At 32.8% G+C, this 21,025-nt stretch overlaps 1 protein-coding gene across 1 annotated transcript in view; it reads left to right on the top strand.

Annotated features, from left to right (window-relative positions):
- Positions 1 to 7,373: 7,373 nt before the first annotated feature.
- LOC134717553 (uncharacterized) overlaps positions 7,374 to 21,025 on the top strand; it is a 30,619-nt gene continuing 16,967 nt past the window's right edge. Inside the window, exons 1-9 of the mRNA XM_063580043.1 lie at positions 7,374 to 7,491; positions 10,250 to 10,954; positions 11,892 to 12,301; positions 13,361 to 14,095; positions 15,501 to 15,738; positions 17,138 to 17,390; positions 18,639 to 18,767; positions 19,604 to 19,732; positions 20,324 to 20,454. Of these exons, the coding sequence (XP_063436113.1) occupies positions 7,443 to 7,491; positions 10,250 to 10,954; positions 11,892 to 12,301; positions 13,361 to 14,095; positions 15,501 to 15,738; positions 17,138 to 17,390; positions 18,639 to 18,767; positions 19,604 to 19,732; positions 20,324 to 20,454 (2,779 nt within the window). The 5' untranslated portion in view covers positions 7,374 to 7,442. The remainder of the gene's footprint in view (positions 7,492 to 10,249; positions 10,955 to 11,891; positions 12,302 to 13,360; positions 14,096 to 15,500; positions 15,739 to 17,137; positions 17,391 to 18,638; positions 18,768 to 19,603; positions 19,733 to 20,323; positions 20,455 to 21,025) is intronic.

The raw sequence follows: 21,025 nt of genomic DNA, 5'->3' as shown, positions 1-21,025 counted from the left end.
TCAGTGGCGCTGTTCAGGATATGAACTGTCTGATTGTAAGTTAATTGTGTCACATGTCAATTGGTGTATACTTGGTCAGGAAGCTGTGTCAGTGACTGCTTATAATGAGACGTAGCGATTTGTTCTTAATACATGTACAGTGCCCTAAAATTATATTGAAATTTAAGAGCACATGCCCCAAACTTTTTTTCCGGAATTAAAGGGAAATCTATCCTCGAACTAATAGACACCCTTCGACATCAACAGAAGACTTTCAATTTTAATCTTTGTGGTTTTCTGTCCTATTGCCGTAACCCGTTCATAACTTGAAACATATGCAAGAATCAAGAGTTGCATGGAAAGTATATGTTTTATTTATGTATGTCATTTTTCAATGCATTATTTGCATTTTTAAGAGATGATTATTGTGTTTCAATATTTGCTGACAATAACTGTTGCCTTTATGGACTTTCCAATTCGATTTTCCTCTGAGTTCAGTATTTTTGTGATTTTACTCTTTATCAACACAGAGCTTGTAGAGTGTTATCTATAATCATGACATTAACTTGCAGATGTATGACAATTGCTATCAAAATACTTTAATGATATGATATAATGTACCTCTATTCTTAAATAGCGATAACATGTATTTCAGGAAAGACCTTCATCATGAACACTTTGTACAAAGATTTTCAATAATCAAATACATAAAAGCACTAAGTTTAGAAGTAATAAAAACCAATTGAGATAGATAGAACTGCCGAAATACTGCTGGTCAGATATATCATTTTCAAAGGAGATAAACGGTTGATATTAGCTTGCTAAACGCGTCTAGTGGCATGTATATCATGTATATGAGGCATATTTAGGACAAATGATATGAAATGAACGAGACAATAAAACAGTTTTAGACAGATTGCAGTGAATTAAAAGAACATCCTAAAAATATGACACCAAGGACAACATAATTGTTTACCTGTAACATGTGTAATAATGGAAAAATGTCTACTCTGAATTGTCTACATTTCGGCACATTTGCAGATCTCAAACAGAATCTACAATAAAATCGAACTGAAGAAAAATGCGTAACAAAAAGAAAGATATTAAACTGAATTTCAATATTACATTGAACATAATAAACCATTTACAATGCGTTAGTTTTATTATCGGCAATCTCAGATTAGTTATTTTGCAGTGGATTTTTTTGTTATAAAAGGGAGATAATCCAGTTTGAATTATTTATCCGTTCAGATGCTATATTAAACTATTATGGCATACAACTCTTGCTAATAAAAGAGAGATAATCCAGTTTGAATTATTTATTTATCCGTTCAGATGCTATATATGTATTTACTTACATCGATTTTGATTGTTTCTTCTAACTGTTCCAAACTAAGAATTTTCTAGCATCTGATACAATGTCAATAATGAGAAATATACCTTTATCAAACAGGTTTTTATAAAAAAAAAAAAAATACAGGTTTATTTTCTATTTTTATACAATTTTTCATCCACAGTGGGCTTGACAAAAATATTCCCACATATTATTTTCTTCTTTATCAACAATAATGTTCCATTCATGAAATACATCCCGCCAAATTGTTTTTTTCATTATACTTTAATGTTTGACAGATAACCATATCGTAACTTAAATAATATTTCTCAATCTGACAATAAATGGAAAAATGTTTTAGTTTCCATAATAAATCAAGAAAAAATATTTAAGTTAGGAAATGGTTCTCCGTCAATCATTAAAGTATTTTGTCTAACCCATGTAGATTTGAGTGCTATGATGAAGGAGCTAAGATTGGTCATTTTCATTCCACCTTCACTGTACTCCTTTTGTTTAAATGTTTAGCCCTGAAAGTTTTGCATACCAATCTAACTCATTTAAAGTGTCATTCATCCACTACCATATCAAGACATTGGCAAGATATTTTTTAATTTTTGGTCCTCAATACTCTTTGTACTTTCTGTTGCCTTTTTTCTTCGTTTTTTTCCCGAACATCACTGTAAGTCTTTTGTAAACAAAACGCGGGTCTAACGCATTATTTTGTGTATGTTTTTTTTTATTCACTTTAGTGTTAAGTTGTTTTACATGTTGTGTCATGTGTACTATCTCGGACTATTTGTGAAATTAATTCTTACGTACTTTTTTTTAACCCTGTATGCTCACATTGTCCATGTGAAATTTTAAATTTGATTTTATTAAAATTGAACGACAAAAATATGTGACGTATATAATTTTCTGAAGTCAGACACGCGAATCAATGAATGTGTTTGTAGATATATGTGTTTGTTTTATGTTAAATTGTTACATTTAAAATTATTACACGATGATGACTGCTGTACCAATATTTTGACTATTTTATTTATTATGTCTGTTGAGTTCACGCATCATTGTACATTTAACGGAATTTGACGAGGCTGTCAACAGAGTGAGAGTTTTAGCGCTATAAAACCAGGTTTAATCAACCAGTGTTTAAATATAAAAATTCCTGTACCAAGTCAGGAATATAACAGTTCTTGTCCATTCGTTTTTGGTGTGTTATGTTATTTGATTTTGCCATGTGATAAGTGACTTTCCGATTGAATTTTTCTCTGAGTTCAGTATTTTTGTGAATTTACTTTTTGTTTCGTTGTTTTCCTCTTACAGTTGATGTGTTTCGCTCAGTTTTAGTTTGTAACCCTGCTTCGTTTTCTTTTAATCGATTTCTGACTTTCGAACAGCGGTATAGTACTGTTGCATTTATGCATGTCCATAAACAATTCAAAAGTTTCTGATTCGGTTCCATTACTATATCCTCCAGAACTACACTTTAGAAATTAGAAAAACATCATACACAACTTCTACTGTCTCCTTTTATATACCTTGTATGTGTCATTAGCAGTCAAGTAAGTACCAGAATCTATGACAAAAAAAAGTAAAACACAAAAATACTAAACTCCGAGGAAAATTCAAAAAGCAAAATCAAAAATCAAAAGGCAAAATCAAAAGTCCAAACACATAACACGAATGGATAACAACTGTCATATTCCTGACTTGGTACAGGCATTTTCTAATGTAGAAAATGGTGGACAAACGATAGCTATCAAATCATAAATGGCCCCCACTTCAGCAGCAATACCCAAATTTTACTGGCATACGGGATATACATAACCAACTCATACTGTTTCATGACTTTGTAGATGCTACTTAAATTGTATAAAATGTCACCCGTGTCTACGCAGAAAGTTGATAAACAAGAGTTATTTCCTAGAACGTCTTGTCGTTTTTCACATTAAAATTTCATCGGAAGATGGTGATACCTTGATGGTATTGAAATATGGGTTCTAGAGACTGATGTTTTTATCATCTTAATTACGTGTTATGTTGTTCTTTTTATTTGTCTGCGACGATCCGTACTTGTACATCCAGCCGATATTTTATTGTGTTGTGGTCATGTTTTGTAGTTTTGTCTTTTATTTAAGTATTCAAACTTTATCTACATAGTGTCTGTATGTCATTTTATTTGTTGTGGAAATAATCATTAATTTTATAGTGATTAAGATTATAACACACTGTTGATCATTATACCCAATTCTTTTTACAATAAAACTTATTATATCTGAGTGTTGTACTCACACATTGTTGTCAATACAATGGAAGTTTTAAGCAACTGCCATATTTGTGTGAGGCTTGGCCAGCTATCAAACCAGGTTTAATCCACCAATGTTAACATAAGGAAATGCCTGTACCGATGCAGGAATATGACAGTTGATTTTCATTCGTTTGATTTGTTCATCAATTACCTTTTCATATTTTATTTGAAATAAGTATGTTTGTTTTAAATTTTCATTGTAGTTAATTGGTTTTGCAAACCTGTCTAGCTTTGTGATTGAGTTCGAGTACAAGTATGTTATAAAACTAGAGGCTCTAAAGAGCCTGTGTCGCTCACCTTGGTCTATGTGCATATTAAACAAAGGACACAAATGGATTCATGACAAAATTGTATTTTGGTGATGGTGATGTGTTTGAAGTTCTTACTTTACTGAACGATTTTGCTTCTTACAATTATATCTATCATGAACTTTGCCCATTAGTAACAGAGAACTATATTTGGTAAAAATTTACATAAATTTACCAAATTAATGAAAATTGTTAAAAATTGACTATAAAGGGCAATAACTCCTTAAGGGGTCAATTGACCATTTAGGTCATGTTGACTTATTTGTAGATCTTACTTTGCTGAACATTATTGCTGTTTACAGTTTATCGCTATCTATAATAGTATTCAAGATAACCAAAAACGGCAAAATTTCTTTAAAATTACCAATTGGAGAGCAGCAACCCAACAACCAGTTGTCCAATTCATCTGAAAAATTCAGGGCAGATAGATATTGACTTGATTAACAATTTAACTTCTTGTCAGATTTGCTCTAGATGCTTTGGTTTCATAGTTATAAGCAAAAAACGGCATTTTACCCCTATGTTCTATTTTTAGCCGTGGCGGCCATCTTGGTTGAATGGCCAGGTCATCGGACACATTTTTCAAACTAGATACCCCAAAGATGATTGTGGCCTAGTAGTTTCAGTGGAGATTTTGTAAAAGATTACTTAGATTTATGAAAAATGGTTAAATATTGACTATAAAGGGCAATAACTCCTAAAGGGGTCAACTGACCATTTTGGTCATGTTGACTTATTTGTAGATCTTACTTTGCTGAACATTATTGCTGTTACAATTTATCTGTATCTATAATAATATTCAAGATAATAACCAAAAACAGCAAAATTTCCTCAAAATTACCAATTCAGGGGCAGCAACCCAACAACCGATTGACCGATTCATCTGAAAATTTCAGGGCAAATAGTTCTTGACCTGATAAACATTTTTATCCCATGTCAGATTTCCTCAAAATGCTTTGGTTTTTGAGTTATAAGCCAAAAACTGCATTTTACCCCTATGTTCTATTTTTAGCGGTGGCGGCCATCTTGGTTGGTTGACCAGGTCACGCCACACATTTTTTAAACTAGATACCCCAAAGATGATTGTGGCCAAGTTTGGATTAATTTGGCCAAGTAGTTTCAGAGGAGAAGATTTTTGTAAAAGATTACTTTAATTTACGAAAAATGGTTAAAAATTGACTATAAAGGGCAATAACTCCTAAACGGGTCAACTGACCATTTTGGTCATGTTGACTTATTTGTAGATCTTACTTTGCTGAACATTATTGCTGTTCACAGTTTATCTCTATCTATAATAATATTCAAGATAATAACCAAAAACAGCAAAATTTCCTCAAAATTACCAATTCAGGGGCAGCAACCCAACAACCGATTGACCGATTCATCTGAAAATTTTAGGGCAGATAGATCTTGACCTAATAAACATTTTTATATCATGTCAGATTTCCTCAAAATGCTTTGGTTTTTGAGTTATAAGCCAAAAACTGCATTTTACCCCTTTGTTCTATTTTTAGCCGTGGCGGCCATCTTGGTTGGTTGACCAGGTCACGCCACACATTTTTTAAACTAGATACCCCAAAGATGATTGTGGCCAAGTTTGGATTAATTTGGCCAAGTAGTTTCAGAGGAGAAGATTTTTGTAAAAGATTACTTTAATTAACGAAAAATGGTTAAAAATTGACTATAAAGGGCAATAACTCCTAAACGGGTCAACTGACCATTTTGGTCATGTTGACTTATTTGTAGATCTTACTTTGCTGAACATTATTGCTGTTACAATTTATCTGTATCTATAATAATATTCAAGATAATAACCAAAAACAGCAAAATTTCCTCAAAATTACCAATTCAGGGGCAGCAACCCAACAACCGATTGACCGATTCATCTGAAAATTTCAGGGCAAATAGTTCTTGACCTGATAAACATTTTTATCCCATGTCAGATTTCCTCAAAATGCTTTGGTTTTTGAGTTATAAGCCAAAAACTGCATTTTACCCCTATGTTCTATTTTTAGCGGTGGCGGCCATCTTGGTTGGTTGACCAGGTCACGCCACACATTTTTTAAACTAGATACCCCAAAGATGATTGTGGCCAAGTTTGGATTAATTTGGCCAAGTAGTTTCAGAGGAGAAGATTTTTGTAAAAGATTACTTTAATTTACGAAAAATGGTTAAAAATTGACTATAAAGGGCAATAACTCCTAAACGGGTCAACTGACCATTTTGGTCATGTTGACTTATTTGTAGATCTTACTTTGCTGAACATTATTGCTGTTTACAGTTTATCTCTATCTATAATAATATTCAAGATAATAACCAAAAACAGCAAAATTTCCTCAAAATTACCAATTCAGGGGCAGCAACCCAACAACCGATTGACCGATTCATCTGAAAATTTTAGGGCAGATAGATCTTGACCTAATAAACATTTTTATATCATGTCAGATTTCCTCAAAATGCTTTGGTTTTTGAGTTATAAGCCAAAAACTGCATTTTACCCCTTTGTTCTATGTTTAGCCGTGGCGGCCATCTTGGTTGGTTGACCAGGTCACGCCACACATTTTTTAAACTAGATACCCCAAAGATGATTGTGGCCAAGTTTGGATTAATTTGGCCAAGTAGTTTCAGAGGAGAAGATTTTTGTAAAAGATTACTTTAATTAACGAAAAATGGTTAAAAATTGACTATAAAGGGCAATAACTCCTAAACGGGTCAACTGACCATTTTGGTCATGTTGACTTATTTGTAGATCTTACTTTGCTGAACATTATTGCTGTTTACAGTTTATCTCTAACTATAATAATATTCAAGATAATAACCAAAAACAGCAAAATTTCTTCAAAATTACCAATTCAGGGGCAGCAACCCAACAACAGATTGACCGATTCATCTGAAAATTTCAGGGCAGATAGATCTTGACCTGATAAACATTTTTACCCCATGTCAGATTTGCTCTAAATGCTTTGGTTTTTGAGTTATAAGCCAAAAACTGCATTTTACCCCTATGTTCTATTTTTAGCCGTGGCGGCCATCTTGGTTGGTTGACCAGGTCACGCCACACATTTTTTAAACTAGATACCCCAATGATGATTGTGGCCAAGTTTGGTTTGATTTGGCCCAGTAGTTTCAGAGGAGAAGATTTTTGTAAAAGCTAACGCCGGACGACGGACGACGGACGACGGACGACGGACGACGGACGCCGGACGCCGGACGCCAAGTGATGAGAAAAGCTCACTTGGCCCTTTGGGCCAGGTGAGCTAAAAATACCATTTATACAATGTAGTTGTATCCTTTATATAAGCCAAATTCCATCTTTAAACTAAATGGATTATAATCTGCTAATCATTATCACTTACTCGCATTTTAATCCTGCAAAGCCGTTTTCCTTTTTGGCATACGTATATCGCTTCGTGTTATCTATTCACTTGTATTTGCAGGTTAGACATTTCGATTGAAGGATACATAAGAAATATTTACGTATCTAATATACAATTTATTAAATTTAGATATTAAAATGGAAGTGACAAAATGGATGGTATATTTATGTGTTTTTTGTATAGCAGGTATGACAAATTCATTAACTAATTATAACCTAATGTCAATATTTGGTTCGGATTTAAATGTGTACTATTTCAAAAAAAAAATAGCATTTTACTTTAATGATATTCGCTCGTCATATTTTGGAGTTTTTGTCTGATTTTTGGAATCCTGTGGTTTTACCATTTGAATGCATTAAACAAAAATACCATCGACCTCCATTGTTTTCTTTTTATAAATCTTTTACATGTATGAATTTAAGCCGTCTGTAAAAATCTTATACAATCTTTGTTTTCAATAGTTTTTGAGAAGTTAAACTTGTTAATGATAAAACTATAAAAAATTAGGGGAGAACGTTTTCCTTCGAAATTTCAATTGCTTATATCTGGAAAACATGCACATAGTCCTATACTTTGTTTTTGCTCTTTTGGTTCCTTTATTAATTCCCTATCAATATTCACTAGCGTTATGAAAGACTTGGTTTTTTTTAAATGAGTAACAAGCTTCCTAGAGAAACTTATCTTTGTCAGACGAATTTCTTTGAGCACCGATTTTGCAATCATACAGTTATCATTATACAATTCATATAAAAATATCTTAAACACCTATTCTAAACTTTTAAGTTTGACTGTCCCTCTGGTATCTTTCGTCATTCTTTTAAATGGGATTCAAAAGCGGAAAAGTCTACTCTGTTTGATTGTCTGAAACTAATATCTTTTTTTTATAAATTGAAAACTACTATTGAGTCTTTGATTTTGCATTTTTTAGTAAAAGTATCCATCCTATACAATATGACGCAATTTTGAATCAACTAAGTGAGATCCCAACATACTGTGTGTTCCATTTTTAGATCCGTCGCTCAATTGCCTTCTGTTGACACGAACACTTGCAGTAGTATTATCATAAAATTAGCAATAGCTCAGAGGTCATCTTGTTTATTATAAAACTAATTTGAAGCTTATACCATTGGCATTTATTTAAATCGAAATCGTTGTGTCCTCTCATCAGAGTAACTGCCCTATTTTCTTTCAAAATATTATTTAATCCCTTGACCACTAAAGGGAATCGGAGTACCTTATCGACAGGCCGCTCTAGTTTCAGCTCTATCTCTAGGGACGAATTTTTTTATTTTTGTTATTGTTACCGCAAAAAGATTTTCAAAACAATGTCAAATGATTACAAACTTTTATTACGTGAAAATGAATTTAATGTGTTTTGAAAGATTCTTAAAATTCAAACAAAATAAAGGTTTGTTTGACAGATTTCTCGTCAGAAATTACAATTTGAAGACGTATACATGTATAAAGTTTTTCGCACAAGATAAAGATATATTCTTTGTTTGACACTACGTTCATCCTTAAAATGTCACAATCAAAGGGCTTATCATTGAATGTTTAACTTTCATACAATAGATACGAGTACATTCTCAAGATTTTGTAAATGTTTATCAAACATTCCTAGTTCTCTAGTTTACTCCTGTTTATTTCTGATTTGTACTTTTTACGATAACCTTGATAGTTGGTTATCATTTTATTATCTACTTTCATTTATCTGTATCTTGAGTATACACGTACTGAAGGAACCTTTTAAACATTGTTTGAATCCAAGTGATTAATATGCCTTTTTGCCCCTTGGTGGGTGGATTTAATATTTCGGTTGCAATCCAACCACATCCTCTTATTTTCACATTGACATATTTGAATATAAAGAAAATAAATGTTCATTGAATGCCGAAATTAAAAACAAATTATACAAAATATAATGTCAAATATACAAAACAATCAATATTGCTGCAAATTAACTACATAAGTTAGTAACGTTTTTATTTGTAAACATTGTATATCAGAACATATTTCCGGCACTGCAGCATTAAATGGCAATATTTCAAATGAGTACACAAAAGGAAATTATTTTTTTGCCACTAGCATTATCATCAAAATCAAAATAGAATAGGAGTATTCAAGCCAGGGAATAGTGTTGATTAATTTTTAATGTTAAGAGATTATGTTTCAATAGTAAATCTTCAATATTTCAATATCATGAACATGTTTATTACTGACTTTATACCTTAGTGAATAACGATATGTAGATAAATGAAGATGTGGTATGAGTACCAATGAAACAACTCTTCATCCAAGGAACAATGTGTATGAGTAAACCAGGTTAAAATACGGTTTTCAACACGGAGCATATACTCACGCCAAACAACAAGCTGTAAAGGACCCTCAAAATGTACTAGTGTAAAACCATACAAACAAGAAAACAAACGGTCTAATCTATATAAAAAAAGAGACGAGAAACACGTATGAAGTACATAAACAGACGACAACCATTGCAAATCAGATTCCTGATTATAATAGATGCAACATTTGCAGCGGGATTACAATAAGTATTCATTAATTGTGAGATTAATTTTTTTTTTTAAATCAAACTAGACATCATTTTTGTCTTTTTTCTGTATAGTCTAGAAGATTTCTTACTTGTATACATTAATCCTTGATACATGATATAAATATTAAGAAAAAAAAAGAGAATTGCATCGAATAAAATTTGAGAAATTTATGTTTCCCAACTACAGGGCCGTGGTACTATGGAACCTTGCATTTGAAGAACATATTAGATATTCATCTCTCAAAAAAAATTATCCTTATAAATTAAAAAAAAAAATTAAAAAAATTATAATGTATTTCATAAAATAAATTAATATTAACTAAAGAGATATTTAAACGCTGAATTATATTTCATTTTCAAAAAACATAATTAATAATTGTTATTTTATTGCAGGTGTTGTCCATTCACAGATAGTAACACAGTCCAATCTTAATAACATCGCTGATAATCTTGAAGTAAAAGTAGACGTTATTAGAAATTATGACAACGGTAGTCTTCATCTCATCAAAGTAACATTCAACAACCAGGCGTCCAAATATTTGTCGGGATATAACTGGAAAATTTATTTTTACAGTTTTTTCATAGTTGAACCTAGTCACATTCTATCAAAAGATGGTTTGTATACTAAGCCAGAGGGATACACTCTTCCGAATGTCAATCTCAAATTAATGCATGAAAATGGATGTCTCTTTTCAATGTCACCTACATCCGAGTTTGTCGGGCTTCCACATAATAAAAAGAGGGAAATTACTTTTTCTGCAGCCTTGTGGGCTATTTCTAAAACAGATTTTCCTCCAAACTGGTATATGACAGCAGATGGGTTAGACGCACGTGTTATCAGTAGTACTAAGGCGAATTTCGTTGGTGAGTTTAAAAGTGACAAACAATGGAAACGCAAGAAGGCAGATAAATACGATCCATATTCTCCAAGGTTTCGTTATCATCGTTATAAAACAACAAATGCAAATATCCAGCAAAAAGTTGTTATACCTACTCCTAAAGAAATAACAAACCAGGACAACACCAAGTTACTTGATGTGAGCGGTAATGTGACAATAGTACACAATGGATTCGATGAAGAAGCTAAATGTATAACAGGTATGTGCAAAAGAGGGAATCAAGATACCAAAGGGACAGTCAAACTCATAAATCTAAAACAAACTGACAACGCCATGACTAAAAATGAAAATGACAAACAGACAAACAATAGTACACATGACACAATATAGAAAACTAAAGAATAAACAACACGAACCCCATTAAAAACTAGGGATGAGCTCAGGTGCATCTAAAGGGCAAACATGCAATGTGTGTGACATTAGTAGGTTATTTGAGTCGAAATCGTTTCATAAGAATGATAAAACAGTTCAGCACTTCGGTGGTGACATGATAATTATGGTCATTTTTATAAATTTCCTGTTACAAGACTTTGAAATGTTTAGGTAAACTAAGGATTTTCTTATCCCAGGAATAGATTACCATAGCCGAATTAGGCACAACCTTTTTTGGAACGTTGAGTCCTCAATGTTCTTCAATCTTTTACTTGTTTAGCTTTATAACTGTTTTGATATGAGCGTCACTGATGAGTCTCATGTCGACTAAACGCACGTCTGGCGTATTTCATTATAATCCTTGTATCTACTTAAATATTAGATTAAAATTGACAAGTACCGATTTATATATCAATACATGTAATTTTAAAAATAATAGATTATAAACTAAACATAAGACCACCATTCTTAAGTAAGGTTGTCAGCTCTTTGAACTTTTTCGAACTTGTAAGAAATCCGAGTTTTTGGGATTCAGTTCTTGCTTGAAAGTTTCATAAGACACGAATTGCTTAACTTTTTTTGTCATTTGAAATAAAATACCATCTTATTGTATATATATCTTTATGTAACTGTTTCAGCAATAATTTACTCACTTGACCTAAATATTTTCAGTACATTGTTGATCTTAGCTTTACACTTCAGATAAAACAGTAACGGCTGCTAATATATTCCGAAACTTGAGTTCCTCCTAATCTATTTTGCAGATAAATATAACTTTGATATTGGTAAGACAGCTTCTACTAGTGGAGTCAATATATATTTGTCAATTAATAACTCATTATCATCTAGTGAGGAATATACACTGTCTGTGAATCCGTTAGCAAGGTGTGTCACCATAAGCGGGAAGACAAATACAGGTGTGTTTTATGGCGTACAATCTTTACTGAGTCTTCTGTCACAAGGTATTAATTTACCACAAATGACGATCAAAGACGAGCCTCGTTATGAATTCAGAGGGATGTATGTTGATGTTTCAAGAAATTTTATTTCAAAGACAGTTCTGGAAAAATTGATGGACGCAATGGCAATGTATAAACTGAACAAATTACATCTCCACCTGGCGGACGACGAAGGTTGGAGAATTGAAATCCAAGGTTTACCAGAATTAACTCAGGTAAAATGAAATATAGATTCTCAATTTGGAATGGTAAACAATGATTCATTACTCAAATTTTGTTTTAAGAGTCTCTACTATGTTGCATATCATGTTGGCTACTATCAAGCATACTAAAACCAGTGATGACAGTTAAAAACATACAGTGAAGCCGCAAACGTGTGGTTTTCAAATGCGTTTCAATTTTTCTTACTTGTTGCTTTTCGGTTGTCTTTTCCCTTCGTAATTGCCTGATTGATCCCCTTATTACTTAATCTAGCTTATATTCGATACCCTGTGATTTTCAACATCTGGTATTTCAAATAATTGTCGATTGAATGTCTAGAAACGTTCCATATAGCAAACAGTAGTCCTGAATAGCTGTTATAATATGTCAGCGAAGGTGGGGATTCAAATTTGTATCCAAAACTATAATATGGTTCATACTCGATGAAGCGTTTTGCAATAAATCAGTTGTAAGAGTAGTCCTACAGGCAATATATTTTTTTGGCAACAAGCAAAAACAGACACAAACAAACATATTGCTAAAATCAATTAGAAATATTTGGTTCTCAACTCTTCAACTTCGTACTTTATTTGGCCTTTTTGACATTTTTTTGCTGGTTTGTCTTTTGTAGACGTAACGTGCGGCTGGCAAAAATAATAATTGCAAACCTGGTATATATCATGAGTTTATTATACCAAAACTTGGATGAAATTTGTGTTAAATACTAGTACTACATACAGTTTTTATGTGTTGTAAAAAGAGCTTCGTTGTATAGAAGATTTAGATAACGTATACATCAACATCCATTCCCTCAAATTCTATGATTCTATTGGAGATCACAGAATACTTCTAGTTGAACTACCTATCTTGTAAACTAATATTTCTTCCAGCTTGTGCGGGAATTTCTCACTCCATTGTAAACCTGTTGGTGACCTTCTGCTGTTGTCTGCTCTATGGTCGGGTTGTTGTCCCCTTGGCACATTCCCCATTTCTATTCTCAATTTTATTTGTGTTATTTGTTACGTATTAACGTCAGACACTTCTATATTAATTTATCTTTTTATTCCTTTCAGATTGGGTCTAAACGATGTCATAGTGAAAGAGATGGTATCTGTTTGATACCACAGTTAGGCTCTGGTCCTGATACCACTACATCCGGTTCAGGTTTTTATTCCATTCAAGAATATAAAGATATTTTAAGCTATGCCAAAAAACGTCATATTGAAGTAATTCCGGAAATAGACACGCCAGGACATGCACGCGCAGCTATCATTTCTATGGAGGCACGCTACCGGAAGTACAAAAATACAAATGTTACAAAAGCTGTCAAGTACAGATTAATTGATCCGGATGATACATCTAAATACCTAACGAACCAGCTTTTCAATGATAATGCAGTTAATCCTTGCATTGACTCAACTTACGTTTTTATTGATAAAGTTGTTACTGAATTAAAAGCCATGCATTCTGCTGCAAATCACCCTATGAAAATATATCATTTTGGGGGTGATGAAGTTGCAAGAACTGCGTGGGTAAATGTAACTAAATGTAACGCTCAAAATTTAACCGGAAACGCTGAATCAATAAGGAAAACATTAAAGAACTATTTCACTCAACGTGTCGCAAATATCACGTTTCATCATGGACTTAACATGGCCGGATGGGAGGATGGGTTTAACGCTGGGGATGGTATGCCGTTTGATAGAGGCATGTATCAGAACCAACACATTTACAGTAATGCCTGGGATAATGTATGGGAATGGGGAGAAGCCAGACGTGCCTATAACTATGCCAACGCTGGTTACAAGGTATGTATAAGTACTAAAAACTTTGTCTCTTTGGATTAATACGAATAAATACTTGACGATGTACCTTTAAACCCATAGAAACTTTATAGTTGAATATTATTTAACAATACTTTTGCCAAAGAAACATATAACCTCATTGAGAAAAAAAATAATTGAAAGATATCAGAATGTTTCATACAAAATATCAACATCATACATATTATCTTTTTATTCCTTCCATTTTTTTTTAACACATATTGCATTTACACATTTTGACTTGAATGAAATGTTGTCTCATTGGTTCATATTTTAAGACTACATATGTTATATAAGATCTTTAATTAGTTGAAAAATGTTAATAACTAGTTTATTAACTTAGAATGTGTATAATATTGATCCTTATATAATTGTTTTCATATTTATTCCTTGCACACTCAAATAGTTTGCAAACTACGGATTAGATTTTCAATTAATAATCTACCTAAAGTCATCAAGTGAACAACTGAGCATTGACACCTCTTTATTTTCACGATTTTTTATGTGATTTAAAAGGTGAAATGAAAATAATTTTAATTGAATCTTTTTGTTTTAATATGTACAAGATGTAAATCATCAGAGGTTAATTATTCAATGTAAAACATATATGTTTATGTGTCTACAGGATAAGGCTATACATCTGTACATTTTGTCTCACCAGGTAATAATGTCACATGCAACTCATCTGTATGTTGTCTCCCCAGGTGATAATGTCACATGCAACTCATCTGTATTTTGTCTCACCAGGTGATAATGTCACATGCAACTCATCTGTATTTTGTCTCACCAGGTAATAATGTCACATGCAACTCACCTGTATTTTGTCTCACGAGGTGAAAATGTCACATGCAACTCACCTGTATTTGTCTCACCAGGTGATAATGTCACATGCAACTCATCTGTATTGTGTCTCACCAGGGGATAATGTCACATGCAACTCATCTGTATTTTGTCTCACAAGGTCATAATGTCACATGCAACTCACCTGTATTTTGTCTCACCAGGTGATAATGTCACATGCAACTCATCTGTATTTTGTCTCACCAGGTCATAATGTCACATGCAACTCATCTGTATTTTGTCTCACCAGGTGATAATGTCACATGCAACTCACATGTATTTTGTCTCACCAGGTGATAATGTCACATGCAACTCACATGTATTTTGTCTCACCAGGTGATAATGTCACATGCAACTCATCTGTATTTTGTCTCACCAGGTGATAATGTCACATGCAACTCATCTGTATTTTGTCTCACCAGGTGATAATGTCACATGCAACTCACCTGTATTTTGTCTCACCAGGTGATAATTTCACAGTAACTCATCTGTATTTTGTCTCACCAGGTCATAATATCACATGCAACTCACCTGTATTTTGTCTCACCAGGTGATAATGTCACATGCAACTCACCTGTATTTTGACCATCCATACGAACCTGATCCAGAGGAAAGGGGATTGTATTGGGCTACGCGATGTACAGACTCTTACAAAACATTTGGATTTCAGCCGGATAACCTATATCAGAATATAGATGTAACCGTTATGGGAGCTTCGATTAGTAGAGCTGATATATGCAAAACAAATAACACTTGTCCTTCGCTGCATAAAACTAAAAACATAGCAGGTATGTTCTACTTTATATATTCTAGAGTATTCATAATTTGAAAAAAGAAAAAGGGAAACGCGTAAAACTAGAGATAGGGTGTACGTGTCAAGTGGTCCAGTGTAAATATATGGTATTTTCTTTATTATTCAACAAAATGTAACATTTCTGTTGGTATCATAATATTCAGTAGTCAAGATGCCAAGTCATGTTTTTTTATGTTTCGATTAGCAGAGCTGATATATGCCAAGGCAATACCACTTGTCTTTTGCTGCATAAACATGAAAACATAGCAGGTGTGTTGTCTGTTATATATCATTGAGTATTCATTTACTGAGAAAATGATAGTAAAGTAAAAGGAAAACGTGAAAAAAAACTAGAGATAGGGTGCCCGTGCAAAATGGGCATTGGTAAATCAATTGTATTCTTTTAAATTATTCAACAATATATATTAAATTTCTGTTGGTACCATAATATTCAGTAGTCAAGATTTCCAGTGATGGTTATTGGTGTTTCGATTATCAGAGCTGATGAATGCAAAGAATATACCACTTGTCCTTTGCTACATAAACCTAAACACATAGCAGGTGTGTTTTCTGTTTTATATAATTGAGTATTCATTAATTGACAAAATGATAGTAAAGAAAAAAAGAAAAGTCGTTAAACTAGAGATAGAGTGCCCGTGGAGATAGAGTGCCCGTGAAGATAGAGTGCCCGTGACTTTGGCCAATGGTATACCGATAGTCTTTGCAATATTAAACAATATTTTGCATTTCTGTGGTAACATTATATTCAATAGTCCAGATTTCCAGTGTTGGGTTAATACCATAAATCAAGGTTGATAAAATTGAGAATGGAAATAAGCACAGAAAACAACCGCAGAACACCAATAGGTCTTCAACACAGCGAGTAAAGCCCGGGCTTCAGATGTCCGATAAACAAAATGAATTCAGTAAAAATTGACGGAACACTTATCCCCAAAACAAATCAACAACCTAAAATTAAAAAAATATAAAAACAAAATAACAAAGACCATAGGCTTCTGGTTGCTTGGTAAAAGCGTAGAAATGTGTAGAAAAACTTGTTTAGGGAGAACTGACTCCCCTATACTTCTAACTAATCCAGAATCTAAACAAACATACAGCACTACGCACAGTTAAAGTAAATGACAATGGTACATACATTAATAATACATTAACAAAGGACTACTAGCATGTCACTAGATTGTATTTTAGTTTTAACTTATTTCAATTATAATACATTCACCAATTAATTGAGTAAATAAAAGTTTTAACATTTGGAAATACGATGTATAGTATCGTACAAATACTAGTTTACTCTTGAATGTTCAGTAATATATAGATATAGATACACAATTTGTATAATAAAAAATATTATTGAGAAAATATTTAATTTACAGGAATGCAAGGTCATCTTTGGTCGGAGACCATATTAAATGAAGATAATTTCTATTATATGGTGTTTCCAAGGTTACTGGCCTTGGCAGAACGTGCCTGGCACAAAGCATCATGGGAGAATGTTGTGGACGAAACATTACAAAACAGTATGAGGAAGAACGATTGGGATAACTTTGCAGAAACAGTTGGAAAAAGGGAGTTAAAGCAATTGGACGACATGGGAATACAGTACAGAGTCCCTCCTCCAGGAGCAAGGTACATAACATAATTAATGGGACTCAGTTATCAATTGTCACTTATTCAAAATTTAACAACATTGTATATATCCCAATGAGAGGGAGAGCAATCTGTATGGAACAGAGTCCCTACCTAGGAGCAAGGTAAATGACTCATTAATTGTCAACGTGTTGGACTCAGATAAAAATCATTTAAATAAAACATGTGGTTTTAAATCTCCGCTGGAACAAGATAAAATTTAAGAGTATAGTATATATCTCCTAAGGAGCAAGGTATCTTGGTAAAACAAAGCGCTGATTTTCAAAGCTATCAAAATTTTTACACATAGATTACAGAAAATAGTAAACAGTCCCTAATAATTCACCTCATGCAAGCATTTAGACCGGCACACCTCTAACAATATTAGAATATAAGGAGTTGTATTGTATTTTTACGAACAGTGTACTGCACTATTTGTCTATTGTCAATTGTGAATGAATGAATGAATGAATGATCTTTAAAATGTACGTCATTAAAAAAACAATCCATTGATTTCAAATTAATTGATAACTTGCTTGTTACCAAATAGTATTCAATTTGGAAAAAAGAAATAATCGTATGTTTAATTGTTCAGTATGCACTGTTTTATTGTAAGTAAGAATATGATTTCTTACGACTACTTAGTAATTTTCGTTTGCTAGTTTTTATACATATTTGTTCAAATGTGATTTTGCCATCTCGTAATTTCTTCTACGAAATTATATGCGACTGTTATACAAGTGAGCCATTAGCTAGCTATACAATGACACCAATTTAATCCACTATTTTCTACATGAGGAAATGTCTGAAGTCAGGAGTATAAAAGTTATTTTCAATTCGATTGATGTGTTCAAGCTTTTGAGACTGCCATTTTGTGAAGGACTTTTCGTTTTAAATTTCCCTTGAAGTTGGGCATTTTTTGTAATTTAACTTTTTACATTTAAAATGTTGACTTCCAGTTTATCACTGATGATCAGAGAAAATGGTTAAGAATGAACTCGTGTATAAATAAAGATAAATCCGAACACATGGCTTCCTTTCATGTATGCCAAATCGTCCAAAAAATATGATAAAAGTTGAAAGTGCATTTGTTAAATTCAATTTCGTTTTTACAAAGATAATTTATAAGATATAAGTTATTGTCATTTCTTAAAAAAAAATTGTGTTACTTAAAAATAAAAATTCTATATGCATTTGAATTTGATAATAAAACTGTATCTTTACACTTGCTTACTAACTTACTTGCAGTAACGAAGAAGGCGAGATCAAACTAAATACTGTGTTCCCAGGACTGAATATAGAGTTTAGTACCGACAATCAGATTTGGGAGACAGGAACGATACGAGACACAGAACCAACTGTTTTCTTACGAACGAAGTAAAGATTACTTTAATGAATATCAACCCTCAGTTTTCACACATTAAATAATATTCTGCAAATAACACAACAATAAATTTAAACTTAAACTCACAAGGCGTAGATACACTAACAGCACTATGAATAGCAAAACAAAAACTCACAATTCCTACAAATACTAACAGCGCTATGTATGACAACAAAATTGAAAAGTCGTACAAACACTGATAACGCCATGCATAGGGACAAAATCACAAGTTACAAATACTGACAACGCCATGTATCGCATAACACAATAAAAACACAAGTCGTGCAACCACCGACAACGCCATGCATAGGGAAAATACTCACAAGTCACAAACACTGACAACGCCATGCATAGGGAACATACTCACAAGTCACAAACACTGACAACGCCATGTATAGGCAAAAAACTCGCAAGTCACAAACACTTACAAAAGGCCATGCATGTCATAACACAAAGCCCACAAGTCGTGTAATCACTGACAACGCCTTGCATGAAAAGTTAAACAAAAACTCGCAAGTAGCACGAACACTGACAACACCAAAAACAAACGCACTAGAGCAACAAAAAACAACCTAAGGCATTATAATGTGAGTCTAAAATGAGTTTGATTCCAATTTAGAGGCAATGGTAATTTACTGATACTCAAATTTTACATATTGATTAAGGAGATACAAATCAAGAAAAAAACAATAATTATATGAACTAAATACGAAAGAATGTGGACGTCTATAAGGTAATACAAACCATAGAAATCTGAGTTTTATTATGTTTCAATAAATTTTGTGTATATGTACATGTCAATGTTATTTTATTTCATGTTAATTTACAGATCTGCAGATGGCAGAAGAACCAGTAGAGTCGTCCAGTTTAAAATAAGAACCTCAACAGCATGGAATGTACAGTGGTCAATTACAACAATCATGTTATGCTCCTCTGTTCTGTATATAAGTTTACTCAGGCATTAAGGAACTAAATATGTTTCATATATTTTTTTTTAAAGTGTTACCATCACAGAAGAATTATGTGATATTTGTTGCGTTATGAAGTCTCAAGTTTTGTTGTTTTAGGCGCGATACAGTTTTTTGTAATGATTTTTTTTATCAATCTGAAAATGTTGCAACGTTCCCAAATCATAAGCATGTCACAACATGGAGTTAACTGGCAATTATGTTTGTGTAAATACCAGCCCATTATTTTAAGGCAGTAACCTGGTTTTGGTGAGTTCTTTTTGGTTTGTTGACTATTTTGATGTTATTTCTTCACAACGGCTGCTTTCAGGGATAGTTAGGTCAGCTTGACAGCCCACTAACTCGATGATGGAGTATACTAATTAATTTTTATAATTTCACAACTTCCGGTTCAAAACGTGTGAAACAATTCCGGACAGTATAAATTAGTTTACCTATTGTTGTTAATTTCTGTGTCATTTGCGCTCTTGTGAAAAGTTGTATCATTGGCAATCCATACCGTATCATGTTTTATTTATTAACACCGTTAAAATTCTGAATTATTGAATTGTTTAATATTTTTCCTGTCGTTGCCTTTATAGCCACCTACATGGTATAGGTTTAGTCTTATTGTTTAAAGCCGTACGGTTGTCTTTGATTGTTGACATCCACTTCATAATTATTGTGGAGGACAGATGTCTCATCGGCAATAATACAACATCTCCTGATTTTGGTATTTATAGATGTTTCATACTCCATTATAATCTGTGATTTGGTTTTAGAACAAATAGTTTAATCCTAGGGTAACATTGTTTCAATTAAAGGATTTTGTTTCATTCTATAAGTACATGTTCATGTTTTTAAACTTAAATCAACGAAGAAGAGTTTTCGTCACAAAAATCCATACGTATGCGAGTCTGGTCAAAGGCTGTGTGCCGAACGTTACTTGGCACGAATTCAAGGTATGGTGAAGGGAAATGTTCAGCTTACAACAACCAACAACAACATGACTTTTGTGCAAAATGGGATTTTTTTTTATAGTTTAAAAAATTATCTGAAAAAATCCGTAGTTAAAACAACTGAGGTATGGTACGGAAGCCGGTTATTGTCAAGGTAGAGTTTTATTTTTAAGTCGTTATAACGACTTAGCTAACTTGTTTAAACAACGTAGTCAATAGATATAGGAAGATGTGGTGTGAGTGCCAATGAGACAACTCTCCATCCAAATAACAATTTAAAAAGTAAACCATTATAGGTTAAAGTACGGCCTTCAACGCGGAGCCTTGGCTCACACCGAACAACAA

Source organism: Mytilus trossulus, chromosome 5 (assembly GCF_036588685.1).
Source record: "Mytilus trossulus isolate FHL-02 chromosome 5, PNRI_Mtr1.1.1.hap1, whole genome shotgun sequence".
Classification (NCBI taxonomy): domain Eukaryota; kingdom Metazoa; phylum Mollusca; class Bivalvia; order Mytilida; family Mytilidae; genus Mytilus; species Mytilus trossulus.
Note: the sequence above shows the minus strand (reverse complement) of the source record. Positions and strands in the feature narration are given on the sequence as shown.